This window comes from Dendrobates tinctorius, unplaced genomic scaffold (genome assembly GCF_039654945.1).
Source record: "Dendrobates tinctorius isolate UK_male_01 unplaced genomic scaffold, ASM3965494v1 ptg000012l, whole genome shotgun sequence".
Lineage (NCBI taxonomy): Eukaryota > Metazoa > Chordata > Amphibia > Anura > Dendrobatidae > Dendrobates > Dendrobates tinctorius.
The window spans coordinates 19,495,998-19,522,237 of record NW_027361680.1 but is presented as its reverse complement, the minus strand read 5'-3'; the positions used below and the strand labels follow the sequence as shown (position 1 = coordinate 19,522,237).

At 45.2% G+C, this 26,240-nt stretch overlaps 1 protein-coding gene across 10 annotated transcripts in view; it reads right to left on the bottom strand.

Moving 5' to 3' along the window:
* Nucleotides 1–26,240, bottom strand: part of SLC25A17 (solute carrier family 25 member 17) — a 470,764-nt gene that overhangs the window by 325,862 nt on the left and 118,662 nt on the right. For 9 of the 10 annotated variants that reach the window (XM_073558023.1, XM_073558022.1, XM_073558025.1 and 6 more), the window contains one exon: nt 21,011–21,071. The exons of the other annotated variant lie outside the window; for it this stretch is intronic. In XM_073558023.1, the coding sequence (XP_073414124.1) occupies nt 21,011–21,071 (61 nt within the window). The remainder of the gene's footprint in view (nt 1–21,010; nt 21,072–26,240) is intronic. 10 annotated transcript variants of the gene reach the window in all.

Genomic DNA, 26,240 nt, shown 5'->3' with positions numbered 1-26,240 from the left:
AGTCATTTCTTCAATAAGGATTGTATGAGAGACTTTGTCAAATGCTTTGCTGAAGTCAAGATATACTATATCTACAGCATTTCCTTGATCCACCCAATCAGTGATTCCGTCATAGAAGGAAATTAAGTTAGTCTTACATGACTTATTAGTTACAAACCCATGCTGACTCTGTTTAATCACTTCATTCTTATCCAGGTACTGACATACATGTTGTTTAATAATTTGTTCAAAGATGTTTCCTGGTATAGAAGTCAGACTCACCAGCCTATAGTTGCCTGGGTCCACCTTCTTCCCCTTTTTGAAGATAGGAACAACATTTGCTCTTCTCCAGTCTTCTGGCACTTCTCCTGTTCTCCAAGAATTTTCAAAGATTATGGAGAGGGGTTCAAAAAAAAATTTCTTCTGCTATCTCCTTCAGTACTCTGGGGTGTAATTCATCTGGACCTGGAGACTTGAATTGCCTCCGCAATTGAGAGGATCATGCTGCAAAAATTCACAAACATGAATAGCTCCATAGACTATGATCGGTATCAATTGTATCTTTGAGAACCACAGAAATAACTTGTGTGTGAAAAACTGATGTCTCAATGAGCCCATTTCAGTGGCTCAAATACTTTGGAAAAGAAATCCAAAAAATCTAAGTTCCCAAATGCAAAAAGTCCTCCTCCCTGTTGAGCTCCACAGTGTGCATGAACCGCATTAAGCGTCTAGATGCTTGCCATTACTGTAGCGGTAAGAGTAAGAACCCACTTACAGAGGGGAAAAAATATTTAAAATGCAAAAGGAGGGGTGCACTACTGTCATATCTCAATCTCCAGTGGAGTGCAATACCTAGCCCGTATTCAGAGAAGCAAAAACAATGATAAAAAGACTAGGCTAATGATGGTATGCACATCCCAATAGACAATAAAAAAAACTATTTCATATTGGATACAATAAGCTAAAAACATTTAAAATGCAAACAAAGAACCAATAACCCAGGAACCCCCAAAAATCAGGCAATATAAACCTAAAATGTGGCCCATATTGGACTATTCATAGCCACCCATAAACAGGCACATATCATGCGATTCTATATAACAAGACAGCCATGTACATTGCAGGCAAAAATAAGGCAGAAAAACAGACTTGATATCAAGCATACAATAATTCAAATGTAAGAAAAAATGTAAATCCTAACCGCCCTAAAGCATGTGGAACTAACCACAGAATGAAATTGCCTAGTGCAAGAGGCGCCCAAGAATGGTTATACCATGGCTGAGATTGCAAAATTGCAGTGGATGCATAATGAGCAAATTGTAAACACCAGACACAGGTCAGAGCAGCAAGAGTCCCAAGGGGGTTAAAGAAAGGGGGTGGTGGGCAGGCCCCACGCATATCGCTGCTGCGACTAGCGGCTTCATCGGGGGAAGTGAGTCCAATATTGAAAAAGAGTAGGTTTAAATACCTGTACCAATGATCAGAGAGGCGGAGCGATGCGCAGCAAAGACACCTGGAACTCGTGGACGCATCAGCGTTACAGCTGTATTGCTGGAAATAATGATCAGACATCCTAACAACAGCGCATGCGTACTGTGTGACACTGGTCAGAAAGTTTATCACGGTGGCCACAGTAATGGCCGTGCGTGCACATACCATGCCACAGACTGCAAACAAGGCTGCCTCCAAACACAAAAATACGTAGACATAAACGGAAGTTTATTTGCAGTGGCCTAGGTAAAGGCCATGATAACAATTGCACGTGCACTTAAAAAAATATATAAATGTAGGAGGCCAGAATCACGGCTATGCCGTCAACGTCGCAATAGCGTATGCACGCTATGTATTAATGGACCGAAGATAGTAACAGCCATGCTTACACTGGTCAGAGAATTTACTGTGGCGGTCATAATGACGGCCACGCATGCACACAAAATGCAACAAGCGGCAAATCAGTAACCCAGAGGTAGTGACAGTCATGCATACACTGGTCAGAGTGTTTGCTGAAGCGGTAATAGCAACAGCCGCACGTGCGCACAAAAAGTCACAAGTGGCAAGCAGGGATGCCCCCAGAGCAAAAATCCAGAAATGCACAGAAATCTGTGAATGGTGGCCTAAAGGTACTGTCACACTTAGCGATATCGCTAGCAATATCGCTATAGCTAGTGACGTTATAGCGATATTGCTAGCGATATCGCTGTGTGTGATACTTACGACCCGCTCCCCCGCTGGTTATCGCTGATCGCGCGAGAACGTCCAGGACTGTTTCTCGTCGTCATCTTCTTGCGTAGCTTCCTGTGGAGAGACGAGCCGGGCGGGAGGACGTCAGGATCGCCTAGGTAAGTAGCGACCCCCAACCGCTACGATGTCGTTGGTGAGATCTGCCTGTGTGGCAGCTCACTAGCGACCACTTAGCGATGCACCAGCGATCCTGACTGCGTCATATCGCTGGTCGGGATCGCTGGTGCATCGCTAAGTGTGACAGTACCCTAAGTGACGGCCATAATAACGGCCTCATGTGCGCATGAAAATATAATAATAAGACACCAGGGTCACAGCTATATCATCAAGATGGTGATCAGTCATCATCACAGTAGTGCATACACATTATGCATAGATAACCCAGGAGTTTGTTGAAGGAGGCATAACAACAATCATGCATGCATACAAAGCGCCACCAGGGGCAGTCAAGCCACTTAAAAAAAAAATAAAAAATCCGCAGCTGTGTGCAGATTCTAACAACAGCGGCTACATTTTCGGCCACACGTGCACATATGGAGCCGCATAAAGTAAAACACAATTACACGATCATAACCAAAAGTTGGTTGGCGGTGACAAAAGTGACAGCACAAAATGAACATAAAGTGGCATGAGCAGACAATAAGGCTGCCCCAAACATATGAATGTCACACCTGCATTTTGTATCCTAAGAAAATATGGATATAAAATCATGACAAAGTGCATTTGTGCACCCATACTCGCTAATTTGCATAATGATCACCACTCATGAAGTGCTTAATGGATAATGTATGAAAGGGCAGAGTTTGCGCGCTCGCTGGTACCAGCAGAAAGGTAATAGATATGAACAATGCGAGAACCCTTTTTTTTCCATTTTTCATGATGTGAACAAATACCAAAAGAAGTATAGTAAGATGAATAAATCCAAAAGAAAAAATAATAAACAAACCCACAGCCTCAAAAGGGGGGCAACAAGTCCTACTAAAATATCCCTACAAGGCATAGGCAACCAACCATGCCTAATGCCCCTATAGTCCTATTATATTACAAGCAAAGAGATATCAAGATACATAAAAAAAAAAAAAATCCCATCAAACGATGGGTGAATGACCTGGAAGGGAACAACCGATAAAGGATTAGTATTCAAGAAAGTTGTTAAACTGATGAATCGGATAATTTGACCATATATATTTGTCCAGGGTTGAAAGTCCATAAAAATGCTAGAATCCGGCCAAAACCAACTATTCCATATTTGATGTCCATAGGATGTTGAAGTTCATCAGGAACCAAACCAATTCCAAATCATGTGGTGGGGAAATATAGGCATATGAGGGAAACGAATGATGTTCTATCTGACGATTAAAGAGGTCCTTGACACGGGCTTGAGAGGCAGCTGGTCCCATTCAACAGAAATATGTCAGGCAAACAGAGGGCCACTCCACAACAGATGTCATAGGTACATAATCAAATGCAGTCTGTACCACCTACAGAAGGGAAAAATGGGGGCACAGTATGAATGGAGGAGAAACACCACATGAAGTGCAAAAAACAAGATATTCATCCTAGGAAGCCGGTGAAGAGTAACTCTTGATTAAGCCCCGCTGGTGCCACCGAATTCAGGGTATAAAACCACCGGGATTCCACACGTAATAGCAGTTTGTGGGAACTACCCCCTGGTGCTTAGAAAGACTTTCTGTAGCCCAATGATCCTTAAATTCATGGGAGATCCTCTACGAGTCTCCAGAAAATGGGCAGCTATTGGTGTCAATGTTTTACCTTTTTCTTGGTCAGCTGCCGCCAGGTGTATAGTGGACAAATGTTTCCGAGTCCTCTTGCGAAGCTCTTGTGAAGTTTGTCCAACATATATTTTGTTACAGTGGCAAACAATGGCATAAATCACCCCCCTTGTTTTGCAATTCACATATGTCCTTATTGGATGTTTCTTAGAGGTTATCGGGTCCACGAAAATATCCCTTGTGGGAGACATGAAGGAACAAATACTGTCTGTGGCACAGACCGCTGAAAAGCACGTTGGGGTGGACGCTCCAGGACGTGCTCCGTTCATTGATCTGGTAATGTCATATTTGGATGATCAATCACTAATAATGCGGGTAGTATAGGTTTTTTTCATGACTTTTAGAACATGTGGGAAATGTGCAATATCTGTGCTAGCAATGGACATATACATATATGATTATTATGATGTTCCTGTGAGCGCCCTTCTGTAACATGTGCTGTTTGGTGGACCCCTTCCCCTCCCTTTACCTATATATTTAAATAAAATTTTGGATTTTTGCATACTGCTATGTACTACTGGAATTTTTTGATAGCAGTTTTTTCCTTGTATACTATGGCTTCTTTGTGCGATTTTTCCGATAAAATGTCCCTTTTGCTGTAGAAACACACCTTTTACGGTTGTAGTTATTGTTGCTGTGATGAATTTCATGAGGTGTTTACAATATGGAGACTATGCAGTCTAACTGGTTTGTTCATTCAGCTAGGATTTCGGAAGGATAATATGGACTTATCGTACATCCTAGCCACAAAACGGTTACATTTTGGAGATCTCTGGAACAGGCCGAATGCCTTCCAGGGCCTCAATCCACTCTAGCACCCCAGGGTGGGGAGATACTTAAAATGGCTAATAGGTGCCATGTAGCAGAGCTGTGTATGGTCTCAACGCGTAGCAGGAGCCTGGCTGGATGCAATGGAGCCAAAATCGCCTCCCTTGGGCCATCCATTACAGAGTTATGTATTAGGTTTTCGAGTTTTTAGCTACCAGAGGCAAGGGGAGGGGATTTAGATTCAACCCAGAGGGAGTAGGGGAGTGAACCAAAGGGGATGAATGCTCGTGTAAAGCATGACCTATTGCTTTTTCTCTGGGGAAGTTGGGACGACATATCGTGTGGGGAGAAGTTAAGGAACAGAGGGGACCACAAACCTCCCATGTGGCAGCCCCTACCCTGCAAGCCAGGCCTTTCATCTGACTAGTAACTGATTCTTATATTCTGCAAACTTTGTCCTACCACTGTTGTATTTGCATATCTGACCATTGTGTATGTATAATCATTGTGTATATAGTGTATTGTCCAGTGTACCCTTAAGGTGATTAAATATATAATTTAATCTTGGGCTGCTCTTTTATCTCGATCTACAAAGCCACACATCAGTATTCTCATCTTAATTTCCATGCTACTGGGGCTGGTTTCTGGCCCGATATAATCCCGATAACAGACCGCGCTTATAACTAACGAGGAACTGGTGGCAGTCCTACCAGGCGCTGTTTCACTGGTGCTAGCGAAAGTGACCTCTCAGCCTGTTTGGGCTGTGTGTGAGTTTGTTGCCAGGCCAACAGCAGGGGTCACGTCTTCTCATCTAAGGGCGCCACCCTGGGCCCGTGTGAACAGGGGCTGTCGTTGAAAAAATATACCAAGCTGACCATATGTGTCACGGGGGCTTAGTTCAACTAAGGCTGAAATACCCGGGGCCCCTGTGGTGTCCCTTTACTAGGGGAAACCCTGTCTGACCCTCAACCCAGGGTTTTTGCTGAAGGTGCAAATGCCTGAGCCTCCGACCTTTCCTTATCTCCTGCTCAGCCCTGCACTTAACCCTCCACCCTCCACCCAGTGAGAAGTCACCACCAAAGCTCCCACACAAATAATGACAGACAGGGAGAACTTAAACTGCACTGCGCCGCACACACACAGGAATAAACAGTAATGTGAACAGGGCACAACTAAACACAAATATGGGAAGGAGAAAGGATAACGACGGATCATACGACACCAGATACGAATCTCTCTCTCTTGAACACCTCCACTCCAGACCGGAACCACTTGGTATGAAACACAAGCTATAATCGGCGACGCCCATAGGCCAGCATGACTATTTAAAGACCGTGGGCGTGACTAACCATCCAACCTGGTCTCCAGTAGGATTAACCCCCGAGAGCCTGAAGATCAGGCCGGCGCCACTGAGGCTATAGTGGCTGGAGGTGGAACTACCTCTGCCTGCCGGATGCTGTGGTGTGAACAGCGTCCGACATGACAGTACCCCGTCTTCTACGAGGGATCCCAGGGCCCTCAAGACTCATAGGACCCGGCTTGTCCGGATGACGACGGTGAAAAGAACTGACCAGCCGATCCGCATGTATGTCTGAGGCTGGAACCCAAGACCTCTCCTCTGGACCATACCCCCGCCAGTGCACCAAATACTGAAGAGTACGGCGTACTACTCGAGAGTCCACTACCTTGGCGACCTCGAACTCTAACTCGCCATCCACCATGACTGGAGGTGGCATCGGCGTCGTGTCCACCAAGCCTACCACCTTTTTCAATAAAGCCCTGTGAAACACGTTGTGTATCTTGTACACCGCGGGAAGTTCCAACCGATAAGCTACTGGGTTAATGATGGCAGAAATCCTAAAAGGCCCAATAAACCTTGGACCCAGTTTTAAAGAAGGGATTTTGAGTTTTATGTTCTTCGTAGCTAACCACACCCATTCACCCACACACAGGTCCGGACCTGGCACGCGTCTACTGTCAGCCACCCGTTTGTACCTGGCACTCATGCTCAACAAACGCTGTTTCACCCGCCTCCAGACTGATGACAATTGGGCTCCTAGCTGATCCTCCTCCGGGACACCCCCGGAGTCACCCTGACGTAAGGTACAAAACTGAGGATGTTGACCGTACACACAAAAGAATGGAGACTCTCCTGATGACTCTTGGCGGTGATTATTTAATGCGAATTCGGCCAGAGGAAGGAAAGTAGACCACTCCTCCTGGTTGTCGGACACAAAGCATCGTAAATACTGTTCTAGATTTTGGTTCATGCGCTCAGTTTGTCCATTAGACTGTGGATGAAACGCCGATGAATGTGACAACTTGATCCCCAACCTTGAGCAAAAAGCTTTCCAAAACCTCGCCACAAATTGCGTACCCCTATCAGATACTATGTCAGACGGTACTCCGTGGAGTCTGACCACCTCCTTCACAAATACCTGAGCCAACGTCTTAGCATTGGGCAAAGAGGACAACGCCACAAAATGCGCCATCTTTGAAAAACGGTCAACCACCACCAGGATGACCGTGTTCCCTGCCGAGGCTGGCAAGTCAGTGATAAAATCCATGGAGATTTCTGTCCATGGCCTATTGGGTACCCCCAGAGGCTGTAGCGTGCCAGCAGGACGGGTTCGGGGTGACTTAGCCCTAGCGCACGTGATGCAAGCTGCCACGTACGAGACCACGTCCTGCCGGATTTTGGGCCACCAGAAACGACGCGATACCAGCTCTAAGGTGCCCTTCACCCCTGGGTGACCAGCCAGTACCGAATCGTGGTGTTCCTTCAACACCTTAGGCCGAAGATGCAGGGGTACAAATGATTTGTTGGCGGGAAGTCCTGGTGGTACCTCCTCTTGGGCCTCGGCAATCTCCGCCTCTACCTCAGTCGTGAGAGCCGAGACCACTACCCCTTTCTGGAGGATGGGTACCGGCTCTTCCCGAGGTTCTCCCCCCGGAAAACACCTAGACAAAGCATCCGCCTTGGTGTTTTTAGCCCCGGGACGGTACGTCACAAGAAAATTGAAACGAGTAAAAAACAATGCCCAGCGAGCCTGCCTAGGAGACAGACGCTTGGCCGACTCCAGGTAGAGCAGATTCTTATGGTCGGTGATAACTGTGACCTGGTGAGCCGCCCCCTCCAAGAAGTGTCGCCATTCCTCAAAAGCCAGTTTGATGGCCAACAACTCCCTGTTGCCGATATCATAATTCCGTTCGGCCGGCGACAACTTCTTGGAGAAGTAGGCGCATGGATGCATCTCGCTCAAGGACGAGCCTTGAGACAGTACTGCCCCCACTCCCACCTCCGACGCATCAACCTCTACCACAAAAGGTTTAGACACGTCTGGTTGCACCAGAATGGGGGCTGAAGCAAAACTATTCTTCAGACGCTCAAATGCACGTATAGCCACCTCAGGCCAGTTCGCCAGATCGGCACCCTTTTTTGTCATGTCCGTGAGCGGTTTGGCGACAGTCGAAAAGTGTTTTATAAATTTCCTATAATAATTCGCAAACCCAAGGAACCGCTGGAGTGCTTTCAGACTCTCCGGCCTCTCCCATTGCAACACCGCTTGCACCTTAGCGGTGTCCATTTTAAAACCAGCTGCGGACACAATATATCCCAAAAAGGGCAACTCCTGGACAAAAAATAAACATTTTTCCAGCTTAGCATAGAGCTGGTTCTCCCGGAGCAACTGTAACACCTGCCTAACATGCTGCAAATGAGTGTCCCGATCGCTAGAATAAATGAGGATATCATCCAGGTATACAATCACAAATCTCCCCAGGACATGAGCAAAGACATCATTAATAAAATGTTGGAAAACGGCAGGCGCGGTGGTCAACCCAAACGGCATAACCAGACTCTCAAAATGACCCTCAGGAGTGTTAAACGCCGTCTTCCACTCATCCCCCTGACGGACCCTTATGAGGTTATATGCCCCCCCTGAGGTCCAGCTTGGAAAACCATTTTGCCCCCGCTACCTGGTTGAACAAATCCGGGATCAACGGCATTGGGTAGGGATCACGGATAGTAATCTGGTTTAACTCTCGGAAATCCAGACACGGGCGTAACCCCCCATCTTTCTTCTTAATGAAGAAAAACCCCGCGGCTACAGGCGAGGACGAAGGCCGGATGTGACCTTTGCTCAGACTCTCCGCGATATAGTCTTTCAGAGCTTGTCTCTCAGGACCAGAAATATTAAACATCCTGGCCTTAGGTAATTTGGCCCCGGGTTTTAACCTAATAGCACAGTCATAGGCTCTATGTGGAGGCAGTTCTGAGCAACCCTTCTCAGAGAAAACATCCGCGAAATCCTGCAAAGCCTCCGGCAGGCTGGGCGTCACGGCGGACACACATGTGGCCAAGCAATTGTCTTGGCAGAAACCACTCCATTGTACTATGTCCTGAGTTTTCCAATCAATTACCGGGTTGTGCCTGGACAGCCATGGAAAACCCAGGACCATTTGAGCTGGGAGATTACGGAGGACCCTACATGTAACCGACTCAGAATGTAGGACCCCAATGTGGAGTTTCACCTCTGCCACAAACTCAGTAATCTCCCCTTGAGGGAGGGGAACAGCATTAATGGTCACCACCTGTATGGGGTGAGGAAGTTTTTCAATCTTAAACCCGGCGGTGTGTGCAAACTCCTCATCTATGAGATTGGTGGCGGAACCGCTATCCACAAACACTGATATAGGTAGCTCTCTGCCGGCGACAATAACCTTGGCAGGGAGCATACATTGAGATACCATCATGGAGGATATGCATACGCTCAGTTGGGTCTCCTCCATACCCTCTGAGCTTAACAGTTTTCCGCCGGTGTGACCCTCTTAGGTAGTACCGGGCAAACGTTAACATAATGACCTCCTTTACCACAGTAGAAACATGCTCCGGACTTCCGGACTCCCGGAGCGCGAGGCTGAACCTGTGCCACGCCAGCAATCTGCATAGGTTCATGGGACTCATCTACTTCAACCACACCTGCACCTCTGTTTTCCCCCAGAGGTAGCGTCTCCTGTGCCCCCTGACGAAAACGGCGATCAATACGTATCACCAAACTCATGGCAGACTCCAATGATGCCGGAGTCTCATACATCAGGAGGGCTTGTTTCACCCTCCCTGATACCCCATGAATAAACTGGCTCCGCAGTGCTGGGTCATTCCACTGTGTGTCTACAGCCCAGCGGCGAAATTCCGAACAATAGTCTTCTGCCAAGCGCTCCCCCTGGCGGAGGGCGCGGATTTTAGATTCCGCTAGAGCCAGTCGGTCAGGGTCATCGTAAATGAGCCCGAGGGCAGAAAAAACATTATCGACCGAATGAAATGTAGCAGAGTCAGGTGGTAAGGAAAATGCCCATGCTTGGGGGTCACCACTCAGTAATGACAACACCAGCCCTACTCGCTGGGCCTCATTACCTGAGGATATTGGCCGCATGCGGAAGTATAATTTGCAGGCCTCCCGAAATACGACAAATTTGCTGCGATCGCCTGAAAATCGTTCTGGCAGCGGAAACTTCGGCTCTGCACCGATACCTGCAGATGCCGTTTGCACCTTTGCTACTACCAGGCCCTGCTGCTGAACTGCCCCATTCAACTCGGAGACCTGTATGGACAGCGCCGCCAACTGGCGGGTTATGGAATCTAATGGATCCATGGGCTCCTGAAAAAATGTGGGCCGATTATAATGTCACGGGGGCTTAGTTCAACTAAGGCTGAAATACCCGGGGCCCCTGTGGTGTCCCTTTACTAGGGGAAACCCTGTCTGACCCTCAACCCAGGGTTTTTGCTGAAGGTGCAAATGCCTGAGCCTCCGACCTTTCCTTATCTCCTGCTCAGCCCTGCACTTAACCCTCCACCCTCCACCCAGTGAGAAGTCACCACCAAAGCTCCCACACAAATAATGACAGACAGGGAGAACTTAAACTGCACTGCGCCGCACACACACAGGAATAAACAGTAATGTGAACAGGGCACAACTAAACACAAATATGGGAAGGAGAAAGGATAACGACGGATCATACGACACCAGATACGAATCTCTCTCTCTTGAACACCTCCACTCCAGACCGGAACCACTTGGTATGAAACACAAGCTATAATCGGCGACGCCCATAGGCCAGCATGACTATTTAAAGACCGTGGGCGTGACTAACCATCCAACCTGGTCTCCAGTAGGATTAACCCCCGAGAGCCTGAAGATCAGGCCGGCGCCACTGAGGCTATAGTGGCTGGAGGTGGAACTACCTCTGCCTGCCGGATGCTGTGGTGTGAACAGCGTCCGACATGACAATATGTTTCCCCAGGGAGTGCGGAACGTGATGTTGGTGCAAATAGGAATACTGCACTACGTGATCATTCTGACGCAATAATGACTGTCAGGTGGGGTGGAGAGGTGCGGGTTCTTTACAATTACTTATCACTAATTTAATTTTCCTGAAACCCATACCAAAGCACCTGAGTAGGATCCGCCCCCATCACTGGAAAGGAAGACAAGTGCACAAAATAAAAAGGCAACTCCCACTTCCTCCTTCAATGTGGTTTCCAAGACATCAAGTAGGAGTCACCCAAATTATAATTATTCTTGTGGTCACGGTTCCACCTCTCAGTGTGTCTGAGATGTGGTTACTGACAGCTCGGCCGTCCAATCTGGTGTAGGTGTGTGCTGAAGCTGTTAGTACTTTGATTGACAGCTTAGCCATCCAATCTGGTACAGGGACGTGCTGAGCTGACAGTGTGTTGATTGACAGCTCGACTATCCAATCTGAGACTGTGAGGCGTCGGCTGTCTCGTGTTCATTATTCCAGTTAATGGCCATGCTTCTTAACTGAGCTGAGTTTCCCAGAACACTGCCAGAGTTTAGTACATTCATCTTGTGAGGTTTGTGCTTTCCTGTGCCTTGAGTTCTGTATGATAAATCTGTTGCCTGACCTTGGACTTTGTTCTGACCATCCGCCTGTTTAACCCCTTCAACTCAGATCCGTTATCCTCCCGGTACTCTGACCTCGGAACGTTACCTGATTACGCTTTTGTCTCTTCCTTTGTTTTTGATGTACCCTCCTGGCTTCTGACCTTGTACTCCTCGATCACTCTGACTCACGGCTTGGCCGTGAGAAATGACTAGCATCACACATGTTATTACTTGTACATTCACTCAAGCCCATTCTTCGTTGTGAGAAAAGAAGATTGAGAACCACCACCAACATTAAGAAAGATGAAGGGAAAATTAGGGTGTTGTGATGGGTTTCAGGAAAATCAATTTACTGTAAAGTAATAATTTTTCTCCTCACACAGAAAAGCATCTGAGAGCCGATAACCAAGGAATCCTATGGTAGGGAGCGAGAAGAAAGATCAAAAGAATGTCCTAGTTCAAAGGATAGTGCTTCAGGAAGGAAAATTGTGAAAGTTTTAGATATTATTCAATCAAGATAATCTCTATCGATTTGTAGCGCAAGCAAGAGTAATACTGTACATGAATTCTTTTACTGTTTACAAAAATATTCAGAATTGAGAGTCCTCAGTGGTTGATACCTTTTAATGGCTAACTGAAAAGGTGGTAAATTGCAAGCTTTCGAGACTACTCAGGTCTCTTCATCAGGCTAGGCTAATACAAAATCTGAAGAATCACATATTTATGCACAACACAGCACAGAAAAAATGCAATAGAAAAGACAAGTGACGGGAAGAAGAACTATCATTATGGGGGAGTGATAGACAGTTATGGCAATAAATATTGGACCAGTTCATAGATAAGGAGTGGAAGTTTTATTGTCCTCTGATTGGGGTCTGGTAATGTGTTGTGACGCCTCCACAAGGTCTTAGGAGAAAATTCCTTAATTAATGTAAAAGGACATAAATCCATGCGACACATTCATTCCTGCACTGAAAGTGTCAAAGGTCGTCATGAGCTTGTACTCCCAAACTTTTCTATTTTTCTATCTACTGGCTAACACGGTACAAAGATATACATCTTTACTGTTTACAATAACTTTCCTTTTGTTTTTTTTCCAGAGAGGATCTATATTTATAGACTTCACCTATGTATGACTGGTTAATTTATCAGATTTAATGACATATTCTGTATTTATTAAATCACCTAACCAACAACTGAAGTATACAGGAACTGGTACTAAGACTTAGCATATTAATGGAAGCAGAAGTTAAGCGAGTTACAAATTCTGGTTTTAACAGGAAATACATTACTTTCACAAATAATCATTTAAATTGTTAGAATAGTTATCATATTTATGCAGTTGTTCAGAAAACGCAACAGCAGCTAAATCATGTGGTATAGCCGTATATAAAGTATTAACATCACATCATGTGACTCATGCATATTCGTTGTACCACATCAAATCTATCATGGCATTCAAAATACATTTACTGTCTCAGATACTGTGCCCTCCTTCTCTTTCTTGTTAGGGCAGTCGGGTAGGGCCATTTAACATACTATCATTCCTTTACACTCTAACGTATGGTTTATGATCATTTCCAAAAATATAGATTAAAAAATGATAAAGTTGTTTAACCCTATAGTACACTGATGAAGGTCCCTTTAGACAGAAATATCTGCACTATTGTACTATTTCTGGACTGCTATTAAAAATTAAAAGTTTTTACCCATTTGAGTGACAGGTTCTTGCTGCATATATCTTTGGTTTTGGACCCTACTTCAGCACCTGTCTCAGGAGTGTATTGATTTTTTTCGCTCACTAAAATAAAAGCGAGCAGAGCAAATGTAAAAATACTACATAACAATAAAATGCAAAGTGTAATAAATATAGCATATATATAATATATTGTGCATATAATAAATAAATATCCACACTAACTAAATGTTATTCTTCGTAATTATGACTAATGCCTATTAAGAGGGAGAATCATCCCTAAATATTTGGCAAATAACTGACAAATATATAATACCCATCATGTGAGGGTTCAGCAATGTGGGATAGAAAAAATGTAATAACGAAGTCAAAGAAAATGAGCCCACAGTAACCATACGTGATTCCTAGTGAATATACCTAATACCTATTAGAGGGAGAATTAGCGGCATAGCTACTGTGGAATATGGATGGCTAAGGGCTGTGCATTATACTTCTTCTATGGAGCCCCAAGACTTCTATGTAGACCCTTGGTAAGTATAATTGTTTTTTTTCTTCTATACGCTGAAGAACAGCAAAACCAAAAACCAAAAACAAAGACATAGGCAGTGACGCTACCCTATGGAAAGAAACACAAAGTAAAAAGTCTGAATTATATTTTTTGTAGCAGTATATATATATATATATATATATATATATATATATATCGTATTTTTCGCTTTATAAGACGCACCTGATTATAAGATGCACCTAGGTTTTAGAGGAGGAAAATAAGAAAAAAAATATTTTGAGTCAAATAATGTGCAAAAACCTTTAATTAAATAACAAAATATTATTTTAACATAGTAGACTCAACAGCAGTCAACAGCAGCATTGTGGGTAACATGTAAGAACAGTCCCATGTATCGGAAGTACCGTAACAGCAAAAGCCATGTTCTGGCTAACAATTGGGGAGAAATGTTAATCGTCAGTCACCGCAATCTTCTAGTCAGAGAATCCCAGGAATTCCTCATCACTGCTGTCAGAGTCTAGGAAGCTCAGGTCCTCACAATCATTGGTGTCACTTTCTTCACTGTCCTCATATTGCGCACCATCTTCGGTGCCATCTAATGCATTGCTAATCCCACATTTTTTGAATGAACGTATAACTGTTTCATCCTTCACTGATTGCCATGATGTTTTCACCCACTCACAAACTTGAGTGATAGTGGGCCTCTTCATGCGTCTAGTTGGTGTCAGGTCATGATTGCCAGCAGCCATCCATTTATTCCACTCTTCTCGCATGTAGACTTTAAACAGCTTGTTTATAGAAACATCGAGAGGTTGCAGCTGGCTGGTAAGCCCCCCTGGAATTACCACGAGATGGGTCTTCACTTCTTTAAACACTTTTTTTGTGTTTTCGCTAATATGTGCTCTGAACTGGTCTAGCACTAACAGGGATGTTTTTTTTTTAGAAGACCTCCAGGACGTTTGGATCACACTTTGTCAACCCACAATCTCATTCCATTCTCATCCATCCATTCTTTCTCGTGAACGTGCACAACAACTCCTCGTGGGATAGCTTCTGGGCATGTTCTTTCTTTTAAAAATTAACATTGGTGGCAGTTTCGTGCCATCGGCACAGCAGGACAACACAACTGTGTAGTGTTTTTTTTCATGTCCTGAAGTTTTTACCGTGACGGTTTTGGCACCCTTTGCATCAACAGTCTTGTTGGATGGCACGTCAAAGGTTAGAGGAACTTCATCCATATTCCCAATCTGGCCTAATTCATAACCATTTTTCTTTCTGCTGTCAATTACAAACTTGTGGAAAGACAGAATCTTTGCTTCATATTCTTGTGGCATTTCTTGGGCAATTCTAGTTTTGGTGCGCATAGCAAGGCCACATCTCTTCATGAATCTGAAGCACCATGATGATGATCCAGTGAACTCATTGATGCCTTTCTCAGCAGCAATCCGCTTGGCTTCGAATAGGATCATTTTTGTTGAGACCGAAAGGCCATTATTTCTGTGGCGTATGATCCACTCTTTTATGTCCATGTCTAACTCTGGCCACTTTGCACCACGCCCACGAAGACCAGATCTGCTTTTACCTGCTTTTTGCAGCTCATCCTCCTGTTTCCTCCACTCTCTTATCATTTTTTCAGTTGGAGGCGGTCCAAAATGTCTCTCCGCTGCTCTGTTCCCATGCTCTTTAGCGTATTTTACAACCTCCAGTTTAAAGGGAATTTTGTATGCAAGCCTTTTCTGCTTTGACATGCTTGAAACATGCACAATATGCAGAAGTCAACTGTACGTTTTTTTTCTGCAACAAAATGCAGTATTGAAACAACTGTCAGCTCTGTCATTCATAGTTATGGGGCAACAGAGCATGAATGAATACGGTACTCTTGCTGTAGAAAAGACATGGGCCGCACATCCAAAAATACGGTAACAAGTTGATCTAGTGGTGTTAAGCAAAAATGTACTGTTTTCAACTGAACAAGAAGTTTTTAGTTTAACATTATGATCAGACTTATGAAGCCTACTGCCAAGTGACGGCGAATGTGTCCATAACTTTAAATACTGTAGCCATAAAGGTGTGGAGTAATGTGCCGACCACCACCACAACGACAACGAGCAGGTGGGTACCTGGTGCCCCACAGTACCCATGCTGCAAGGCTGGAGACTGTAAGAGGGGTTCCGCCTATTTTTGCTCACTAAGGGTATGTGCACACGCTGCGGATTGGGGTGCGGATTTGGCCACGCGGATTTTGTAAAATCCGCAGGTAAATCTGCATGTCAAAAGACCTGTGGTTTTACCTGCGGATTGCTCTGCGGTTCTGCCCTGCGGTTTTTCATCTCCTCAATGGAGGAGATAGCAAACCGCAGCTGAATCCGCAGAAAGAATTGACATGTCAATTCTTTTTGCGGATTGAAAACCGCAGCAAAACCGCGCAGAAAAATCTGCACGGTCTGCACTGCGGTTTTAGTTTTCCATAGGCTTTAAAGGTACTGTACACCGCAGCAAAATCCGCAGCGTGTGCACACACCCTAAGAGGTTCGCCATCATGTGCTAGCGGTTTCATACAGTCTAATCAGAATGTTAAACTAAGAACTTCATGTTTAGTTTCATTTTGCCTTGTGGCATTAGATCAACTTATGATTTTAGATGTGTGGCCCATGTCTTTTTCTACACCTATGATGAATGAAATATGGTACATTGTTAAGGGGGATCTGTGGTGACGCACTGTTATGAGCGCTCTGTGGTGATGCACTGTTATGGGGATCTGTGGTGATGCACTCCCATGGGTGATCTGTGGTGACACACTGCTATGGGGATCTGTGGCGATGCACTCCTGTGAGGGATCTGTGACACACTGTTATGGGAGATCTGTGGAGACACACTGTTATGGGAGATCTGTGGTGACGCACTGTTATGGGGATCTGTGGATGATGCACTGTTATGGGGATCTGTGGATGACGCCCTGTTATGGGGATCTGTGGAGGACGCCCTGTTATGGGGATCTGTGGAGGACGCCCTGTTATGGGGATCCGTGGTGACGCACTGCTATGGGAGATCTGTGGTGACACACTGTTAAGGGGATCTGTGGTGACGCACTGTTATGGGGATCTGTGGATGATGCACTGTTATGGGGATCTGTGGTGATGTACTGTTATGGGAGATCTGTGGTGATGCACTGTTATGGGGATCTGTGGTGATGCACTACTATGGGGGATCTATGGTGACGCACTGCTATGGGAGATCTGTGGTGATGCACTGCTATGGGTGATCTGTGGATGACGCACTGTTACGGGGATCTGTGGATGACGCACTGTTATGGGGATCTGTGGTGATGCACTACTATGGGGGATCTGTGGTGACGCACTGTTATGGGTGATCTGTGGTGACGCACTGTTATGGGGATCTGTGGATGACGCACTGTTATGGGGATCTGTGGATGACGCACTGTTATGGGGATCTGTGGTGACGCACTGTTATGGGGATCTGTGGTGACGCACTGTTATGGGGATCTGTGGTGACGCACTGTTATGGGGATCTGTGGATGACGCACTGTTATGGGGATCTGTGGATGACGCACTGTTATGGGGATCTGTGGATGACGCACTGTTATGGGGATCTGTGGATGACGCACTGTTATGGGGATCTGTGGATGACGCACTGTTATGGGGATCTGTGGATGACGCACTGTTATGGGGATCTGTGGATGACGCACTGTTATGGGGATCTGTGGATGACGCACTGTTATGGGTATCTGTGAATCACAGTACAGTGTGTGGTGTGTGCAGTACCATATATTGTGACTACCACCCCCCTCATCAATAGGAATACACCTATGTACTGTATACATGGGTGCATTCTGAAAGATGAGGGAGGTGGTAGTCACAGTTGCAATAAATACTTTGGGCACTATCCCTATTTACACCAAAATATGGCAACAAAACCCATCATCCATCAGAATACACCCATTGATAGAGTGAACGGTATTCTGAAGGATGATGGATGATGGATGATTCAATGTGTGCACTGCCTCACCTCTCCCAAGGATCTCGGAATGTGTGGTAAAGGAAATTGCTACTATACATTTTGCAGGGATAGATACCTGATTGGTGGAGGCAGCTCAGCAACAGTTCCCTCCACCGATCAATATCCATCCCTGCAAACGAGGAGGAGGAGAAACATGCTTCTCTCCCTCCTCTGCTTTAGGTCTCCGTGTGCAGCGGAGCCTCCTATTCCTGCTGCCTGCCACAACTGCAGCGCATGAGCATTTCAAGTTCAGTGACCGAGCTCCATCTGCGCATGTGCCGGTTCGGCGGCCATTTTCTTGTAGTTCTGCAGACACAGGCTGTGATACCGGTATTCCATCGGAAACCGGAAACTCACAGCCTGTTCCCGGAAGTGTCATGGCGCCGCCCTGCACTATGCCGCCCGCGCACCGCCGGTTAACTGCAGCGATACCCCCAGCTCCAGGCCTGCTGCATTGCCCCACCGGAGACCCTGCCTTGTACCAGGCTGCTCAGCAGCCGCCGCCATCGCTACCGCAGCCGCCACTGCAACAGTCACTGCCACCTCAAAAGTAAGTTTTTTTCCCCCACTTTTTGTAAGGTGCACCCCCATTTCCCCCACAATTTGGGGGAAACAAAAGTGCGTCTTACAATCCGAAAAATACGGTATATACTAGCTGAAGAGCCTGGCGCTGCACGGGCATAGTAACTAACTGTGGTTAGTTATAGCAAATTATAATTATCCTCCATCCCATAGTCCCGTGACCATATACCCATCATACATATCCACGATCCCATAATCCCATAGGCCCGTGCCCATATACCCATCATACATATCCACGATCCCATAGGCCCGTGCCCATATACCCATCATACATATCCTCCATCCCATAGTCGAGTGCCCATATACCCATCACACATCCTCCATCCCATAGTCCCATGCCCATATACCCATCACACATCCTCCATCCCATAGTCCCATGCCCATATACCCATCATACATATTCGCCATCCCATAGTCGAGTGCCCATATACCCATCACACATCCTTCATCTCATAGTCCCATGCTCATATACCCATCATACATATCCTCCATCCCATAGTTCTGTGCCCATATACCAATCATACATATCTGCCATCCCATAGTCCCGTGCCCATATAGCCGTCATACATATCCTCCATCCCATAGTCCAGTGCCCATATACCCATCACACATCCTCCATCCCATAGTCCCGTGCCCATATACCCGTCATACATATCCTCCACCCCATAGTCCAGTGCTTATATACCCATCACACATCCTCCATCCCATAGTCAACCATTATGACATCATAATGAGCGGCGGGGCTTGCAACCTATGATGAATCAGCGTCGCCATGGCAACCATTATGATATCATAATGAGGGGCGGGGCTTGATACGCACACACTTTTTCCCCAGTATGTAGATAGGGGCAAAATTGTTTGGTGAATTGGAACGCGCGGGGATAAAATTTCGCCTCACAACATAGCCTATGACGCTCTCGGGGTCCAGACGTGTGACTGTGGCAAATTTTGTGGCTGTAGCTGCGACGGTGCGGATGCCAATCCCGGACATACACACATACATACACACCCACATATAATAGATATAATTTTTTTGTGCCCTTCTCCTGACTGATAACTTTCAACAATGAGATCCCTTTGCTGTGTTGTTTTTGGAACATGACCTTTGGTGTAATAATAATAATCTTTAATTTTATAGAGCCAACATATTCCACAGCGCTTTACAGTTTAACAGTTTCAAACACAACAGTCATAAGTAACAACGTGGATAGGTGTCTTATAGACGTCTCTCCGTTACTAAGTCATGGGCTTGATGTGACTGAACAATACAAAGGTGACATCAACCCCACAAATATTACCTCACATGACATCTTTGGATGCGCCAATTGTGGGACTGCGGGCTGCTATTTTTAGGATGATGAGGGCCAAAATCCATGGGCCTCGCCAGCCTGAGAATGGCAGGCTGCAGCCGTTTGCTTTTTCCGTGGATGTTTAACAAAAATAGTGGGACCCCACGCTATTTTTTTTGGAGGGGATCCCACTATTTTTGCTAAGCATCCAATGTAAGAAGACTGCTACGGCCTGGTATTATCAGACTGGTAAGGTTCATGGATATTGGATCCTTACCAGCCTGAAATACCAGTCCCAGTAGTCTGGTTTACTCTGGCTGTTTATCAAATATAGGGGGACTCTGCGCCATTTTTTAAAATTATTTATTAAAAAGGAGGGGACCTCTCGCTCTGTGCTTTACTCCAATTCCTGTGTCATGTACTTCCAGCTGTGTCACAAGATTCACCATTATTTAAATTAGTACACATGCGTTGTAAGTTGCATTCCAGCACTTAATACACATGTGACTAGGAAGATAATGCGGTTTTATCGCATCTAGTCAAAGTGTATGGGTAATTTATGTAACATTACATTACATAACTTAATGCTACATAAATTAACATGCTGCGGTCTGGAAAGACACGCCGCATGTCCGTCTCTGCGGGTGATCTGCGGGCACTGGTGCACACATAGTGGTCATGGGATTTCAAGAAATCCCATCCACTTTGCTGTAACATATGGCTGCTGCGGGTTTGACACTGCGGATGTACGCAGCATCCAATCTACAGCGTTTACTTACCATGGGAACATACCCCAATATATCTGCAAACACAAAATCACTTTTTTTTTTCCTTCCCAGAAGCCAACTTTCAATTAGCTTCATTTCAAGTGACAAAAAAAACCCCACATGCAATGAAAAACGCATGTAGAAAAACATCAAAAACGTAGGTGACCTGCCAGTGACCTCAGATGCAGATTTGGTGCAGATTTCATCTGCATCAAATCCAGAGAAAATACGGAGTCATTCCTGATCCTGTGCACATACCCTTAGGAAAAAGTTGCAAACAACAAAATAGCACATAGTATATTTTACAGGGATGGCTGGGAAACAAAAGAGTAATAACAGGCAAACTTACTGACCAAAGGGTACAACAATTTTTAAGTCACACATGAAGTAGAGAAGAGTCCAAGAGACTTGATGAAACCCAAGAAAACGTTTTACCATATTAATCGTACTTTTATAGTTTACCTTGCAATCTGAGACGAGCAGTGTCTAATGGATAGAAAACAGACATAGCAGTGACGCTACCCTATGGAAAGAAACACAAAGTAAAAAGTCTGAATTGCTACAAAAAAATACAGCAAATATATATATATATAATTTTTTTGTGCCCTTCTCCTGACTGATAACTTTCAACAATGAGATCCCTTTGCTGTGTTGTTTTTGGAACATGGCCTTTGGTGTAATAATAATAATCTTTATTTATATAGAGCCAACATATTCCGCAGCGCTTTGCAGTTTAACAGTTTCAAACACAACAGTCATAAGTAACAACGTTAACAATACAATAATTAAAGCAATATAAGACTACTGTGCTCGTGAGAGCTTACAATTTACAATGAGGTGGGGAAGATACAAAGTACAAGTGTGTATTTACAATGATGTTCCAGCCATCTTGAGGGAGTGGGGGATAGATATAGTGAATGGGCTACACACACACTTAAGGCCCCGTTACACATAACGATGTCCCAGCGACCCCACCAACGATCCGACATGGATGGGATTCGCTGGGACATCGTTAGACAGCCCCTCCAGTGATCAGGACCAGCGAGCAAGCTGGTTTCCAATGTAAACAGCGGGTATCTAAGAGCCGCGCGGCTCTTGGATACCCGCTGTTTACCTTGGAAACCAGCATCGCTGATCTCTCGCTGCCACACGCAGTGATGCGTGCTGGCCAGCGGGAGACCAACTATCAAAAAACAGCCCAGGACGATGGAGCATGATCAGCGATACCCAGCAGGGGGGCCGGTTGCTGATCCCCGTCACACACAGCGATATCGCTGGCGAGATTGCTGTGACATCACAAAATCACCAATCTCGCTGGCGATATCGCTGTGTGTGACGGGGCCTTTACACATAAACTGACTTTGATTAGGGAACGTGATAGGCCACTCTGAACAAATGTGTTTTGAGGGAGTGACAAACTGTGCAAGTTGTGGATGGTCGTAATTTATTGGGGTAGAGCATTCCAGATGATTGACGCAGTCCAGTAGAAGTCTTGGAGTCGAGAGTTGGAGGTACGGATTAGTGCAGAGGTTAGTCGAAAGTCATTTGCAGAGCACAGCGATTGGCTAGGCCGATAGAGAGAGATGAGGGAGATGTAAGGGGGTGCTGCACTGTGGAAAGCTTTGTGCGTGAGAACAAGTACTTTGAGTTGGATCCTGTAGTGAATGGGCAGCCAGTTTAATGACTGGCGAAGACCGGAGACGTCTGAGTAACGATTAGCTAGATGGACGACCCTAGCTGCTGCATTAATGACAGACTGGAGAGGGGAAAGTCGAGTGCGGGGGAGGCCAATTAATAGAATGTTACAGCAGTCCAGGCCTGAGTGGATCAAGGCGACAGTGAGGGTATTTGTTGTTTACATGGTGAGAAAAGGACGAATTCTTGAGATGTTCTTTAGGTGTAAGCGGCAGGAGAGATTGGTGTCAAACGTAACACCCACACAATGCACGTGCTGCTGGGGTGTTATTATGGTGCCACCAACAGAAAGGGCATTGTCAGATTTAGAGAGTAAAGGTAGTGTCACACTAAGCGATATCACTAGCAAAATCGCTATAAATTGTGACGTTATAGCGATATTGCTAGCGACATCGCTGTGTCTGATACTTACCTACGACCGCTCCCCCGCTGATGATCGCGCGAGAACGTCCAGGACAGTTTCTCGTCGTCAGCTTCCTGCTGGGTTTCCTGTGGAGACGAGCGACGAGCGTGGACGCAGGCGGGAGGACGCAGGATCGCCTAGTGTGACAGGTAAGTAGCGACCCCCGTCCCCAGCGATGTCGCTGGTGAGATCTGCCTGTGTGGCAGCTCACTAGCGACCACTTAGCGATGTACCAGCGATCCTGACCACGTCATATCGCTGGTCGGGATCGCTGGTACATCGCTAAGTGTGACAGTACCTTTAGAGAGGTTAGTGGACAGCGGGAGAAGAAGTTAAGTTTTGGAGAGGTTGAGTTGGTGTAATATGCAACTTAGAAAATATTAGGAGTTTAAATGTGATTGGGGATGCGGTTGTGTTCAGAATTAGCCAATTATAAACAGGGTGTTTACACTTATGGAACTGCAGTATTTTAATTTCGATATTTATATTTTTCTCTTCAGAATTATTTCAGTTTACATTTCAATTGGATTGTGCAGATTATTCGTGAAATTCGAGGGGAGTGTGGACTTTTTATATCCACGCTATAATGTATATCACATATAGCTATAGTTATAGTGACAGTTTGGGCACCCCTGATGAAAATTACTATTCTTGTTAACAGTTAAGCAAGTTGAAGATGAAATGATCACGAAAAGGACTGAAGATAAAGATGACACATTTCCTTTGAATTTTAGGCAAAACATATTATATTGTCATTTTTTACATTTTAAAATAAGAAAAAGGAAAATAAGCCAGTGCAAAAGTTTAGGCTCCTTTGGAGATTTGTGTACTTAATTAGCATTGACCAAGATTTGAAACCTTAATTAGCCTGTTAGGGCTATGGCTTGTTCACCATCATCGTTAGGAAAGGCCAGGTGACGCAAATTTCCCAGCTTTACAAAAACCCAGCATCCTCTAACCTTATGCCACAAACAGCAGCCTTGGGTTCTTCTAAGTAGCTGACTAGCACATTGAAAAAGAAAATCATGGAGGCCTACAAAGGAGAAGGATATAAGAAGATAGCTAAGCGTTTTCAAGTTGCCCTTTCCTCAATTGGAAATGTAATTAAGAAATGGCAATTAACAGGAACAGTGGAGATCAAGATAAGGTCTTGTTAGAGGATTTATACTTTATCTATACTGACTTCATTTTAGTTTCTTTGTGTATGAACTTCTCTCTCTCTCCAAGATGGAGTCCATGATTAGATAAGGGGGCTTTGGAATGCCTTTGTGTGTAAAAGTGAAAGTGAGAGACACGAAACTTAGGGTCCCGTTTCACATAGCGACGCACCAGCGATCCTGACAACGATACGACCTGGTAAGGATCGCTGGTGCGTCGCTACATGGTCGGTAGTAAGCTGCCAAACAGGCAGATCTACTCAACGACGCAGCAACGATACAGCGATCCGTATAACAAACTTGGCGGCCGTTGAGACCTTGTCACACAGCATCTATTGTGATGAAGCAGACCTTGATAGGCGTGCATCAGCGTTGCCTTTTCCACGCTCCACTTGGTGGCCACTACTATCATTCTCTGATTGGGCAAGCTCGTCATAAAAGACAACGTTGTAGCGCTCCCATCCATTGTTGCTTAGCGCTGTGAATCGTATTATACGTTATGACTGCAGCGTTCCCGTGTGAGTCGCTAGTGCGTTCTTTGTGGATTTTTCTACGCTGCTTGCTTCAGTGTCCCTGTCTGAGTCGCTACTGCGCTATTTATTCGTGGATTTTCCTACACCTTCTGGTTGCTCCGTCTTGCAAGGTAGGCATTGTCTGGGGTCTCAAATTAGGATCTTTGTTGTGTTTCCTTTTTTAGGTCAGCGATCAATTATATGCATTCATAACTCTATTCTACATTGTGGTCATGCTTTTACACTTGCAAGCAAATGGGGGGCTGCTTGGCTTCTATCTGTGTACATACGCTTTGGCATGGGCAGCCATTTTAGTTTTCCCGCCCCGCCCAACAAACACTAGTGCATTTCAAACGTCGATTTTGAGTTTTCAAAAATGTTACTTGTATTGTGCCGTTCTCACTGTTTGCTCTTATTTTTTTTCAGATGTCCTCCGAGAAACAGGAATTTATTCTGGAATTGATCGAAATATATCGCTCCCTGCCCTGCCTTTGGAAGATAAAATCTGCTGACTACTACAGCAATAAATATAAAAAAGGAGGCTTATGATAAGCTAGTTGCCCTCTTCAAACAGCATAATCCCAGCGACATGGTGGATGAGACTGTGGTGAAGAAAAAAATTCAAGGTCTATGCACAGTCTACAAAAAAAGAACTAAATAAGGTCGAGAAGTCCACAAAGTCTGGTGCTGGTACAGAAGAGGTGTATGTGCCCAAGTTATGGTACTACGACTTGATGGCCTTCACACATGACCAAGAGGCACCACGCCCAATGGTATCGACGATGCCTGAGAAAGAAGAGCCAGAGATCCGGTCTGACTCCCCTGTTGGAGATGTAAGTACCTTATTTAACTCCCTATAAATAGCATTTAAAGTTAGTATGTACATGGCATAGTTGAATAGAAAATAGTAACTCCGGTTTTACATGATTAATTTTGCAGATTACAAAAGTTATCCCTTCCAGTACAGATAAGTATACTCCTTTACTTGTTTAGGTCCACTCAGTTTTCATACCGTTGAAAGCCATTTCATATCCTGTATTACTAGTCACGCCCTCACATTTGTTTACAGTGCAAGTGAACGCTTGTGACTGTTGTGCAAAAGCATTACTGTATTTGGGTGTTGCTATATGAAGTACAATAACTTTTGGTTTTTGCTTTAACATGCATTTTCTGTTCACGCAGGAGCGTTGTGAAGCTACGTCAACACCAACATGTGGCAGTGATAACATCGCCAGTACAGCAATCAGTACTGAGGAGGCTAGTCAAGAAGGTGCACCTTCATCTATACCTCGGCGACTAACATCATGTCGAAAAAGAAAGGACACCACCTCTCCTTCTCCTGAGTTCATCGAACTGGCAAAGAAAGTTTTAACTCAGCAGAACAAACCCGCCATTAGCGGCTTGGCACACTATGTGGATGACAAACTTTGCACGCTGGATGAAACCCAAAGGGTGCATGCCGAAAGAGTCATGTTAGAGGCATTAAGCGGCAACGGGAAAACTGAGTGACATGTCTGCTGTGTTCGATAGAAACCCGCATCCCTAGTACTCCTGGGCACATATACAAGAGCCTCTTGAGAGCATACCGAGGAGGGGATTGAGCCTCCGCAAAACCTGAGCCTTGGGCCCCCACAGTATCCCATGTTACCTCAGGCTTCCCAATTTTTTACTCCCCCAGGCAACGATTTAATGATTCTGACCCATATTACCATCAATTTTAATTCGAGTGATGTTTCCTTTAGTTTACTGTTTACTTATGACAGGTTGTGTTTATGTTATTGTTTACATATTACTGACTCTAATAACAATGTTATTTTGCTTCAAACTTGTGGCCTGTTTTACTAAATTCTGCTTATAGGTATTAGTTGGCCTACTAAGGTGGGGTAATGGGGTGGGTGGAGGTCAGGTCAGGGCCGCCATCAGGG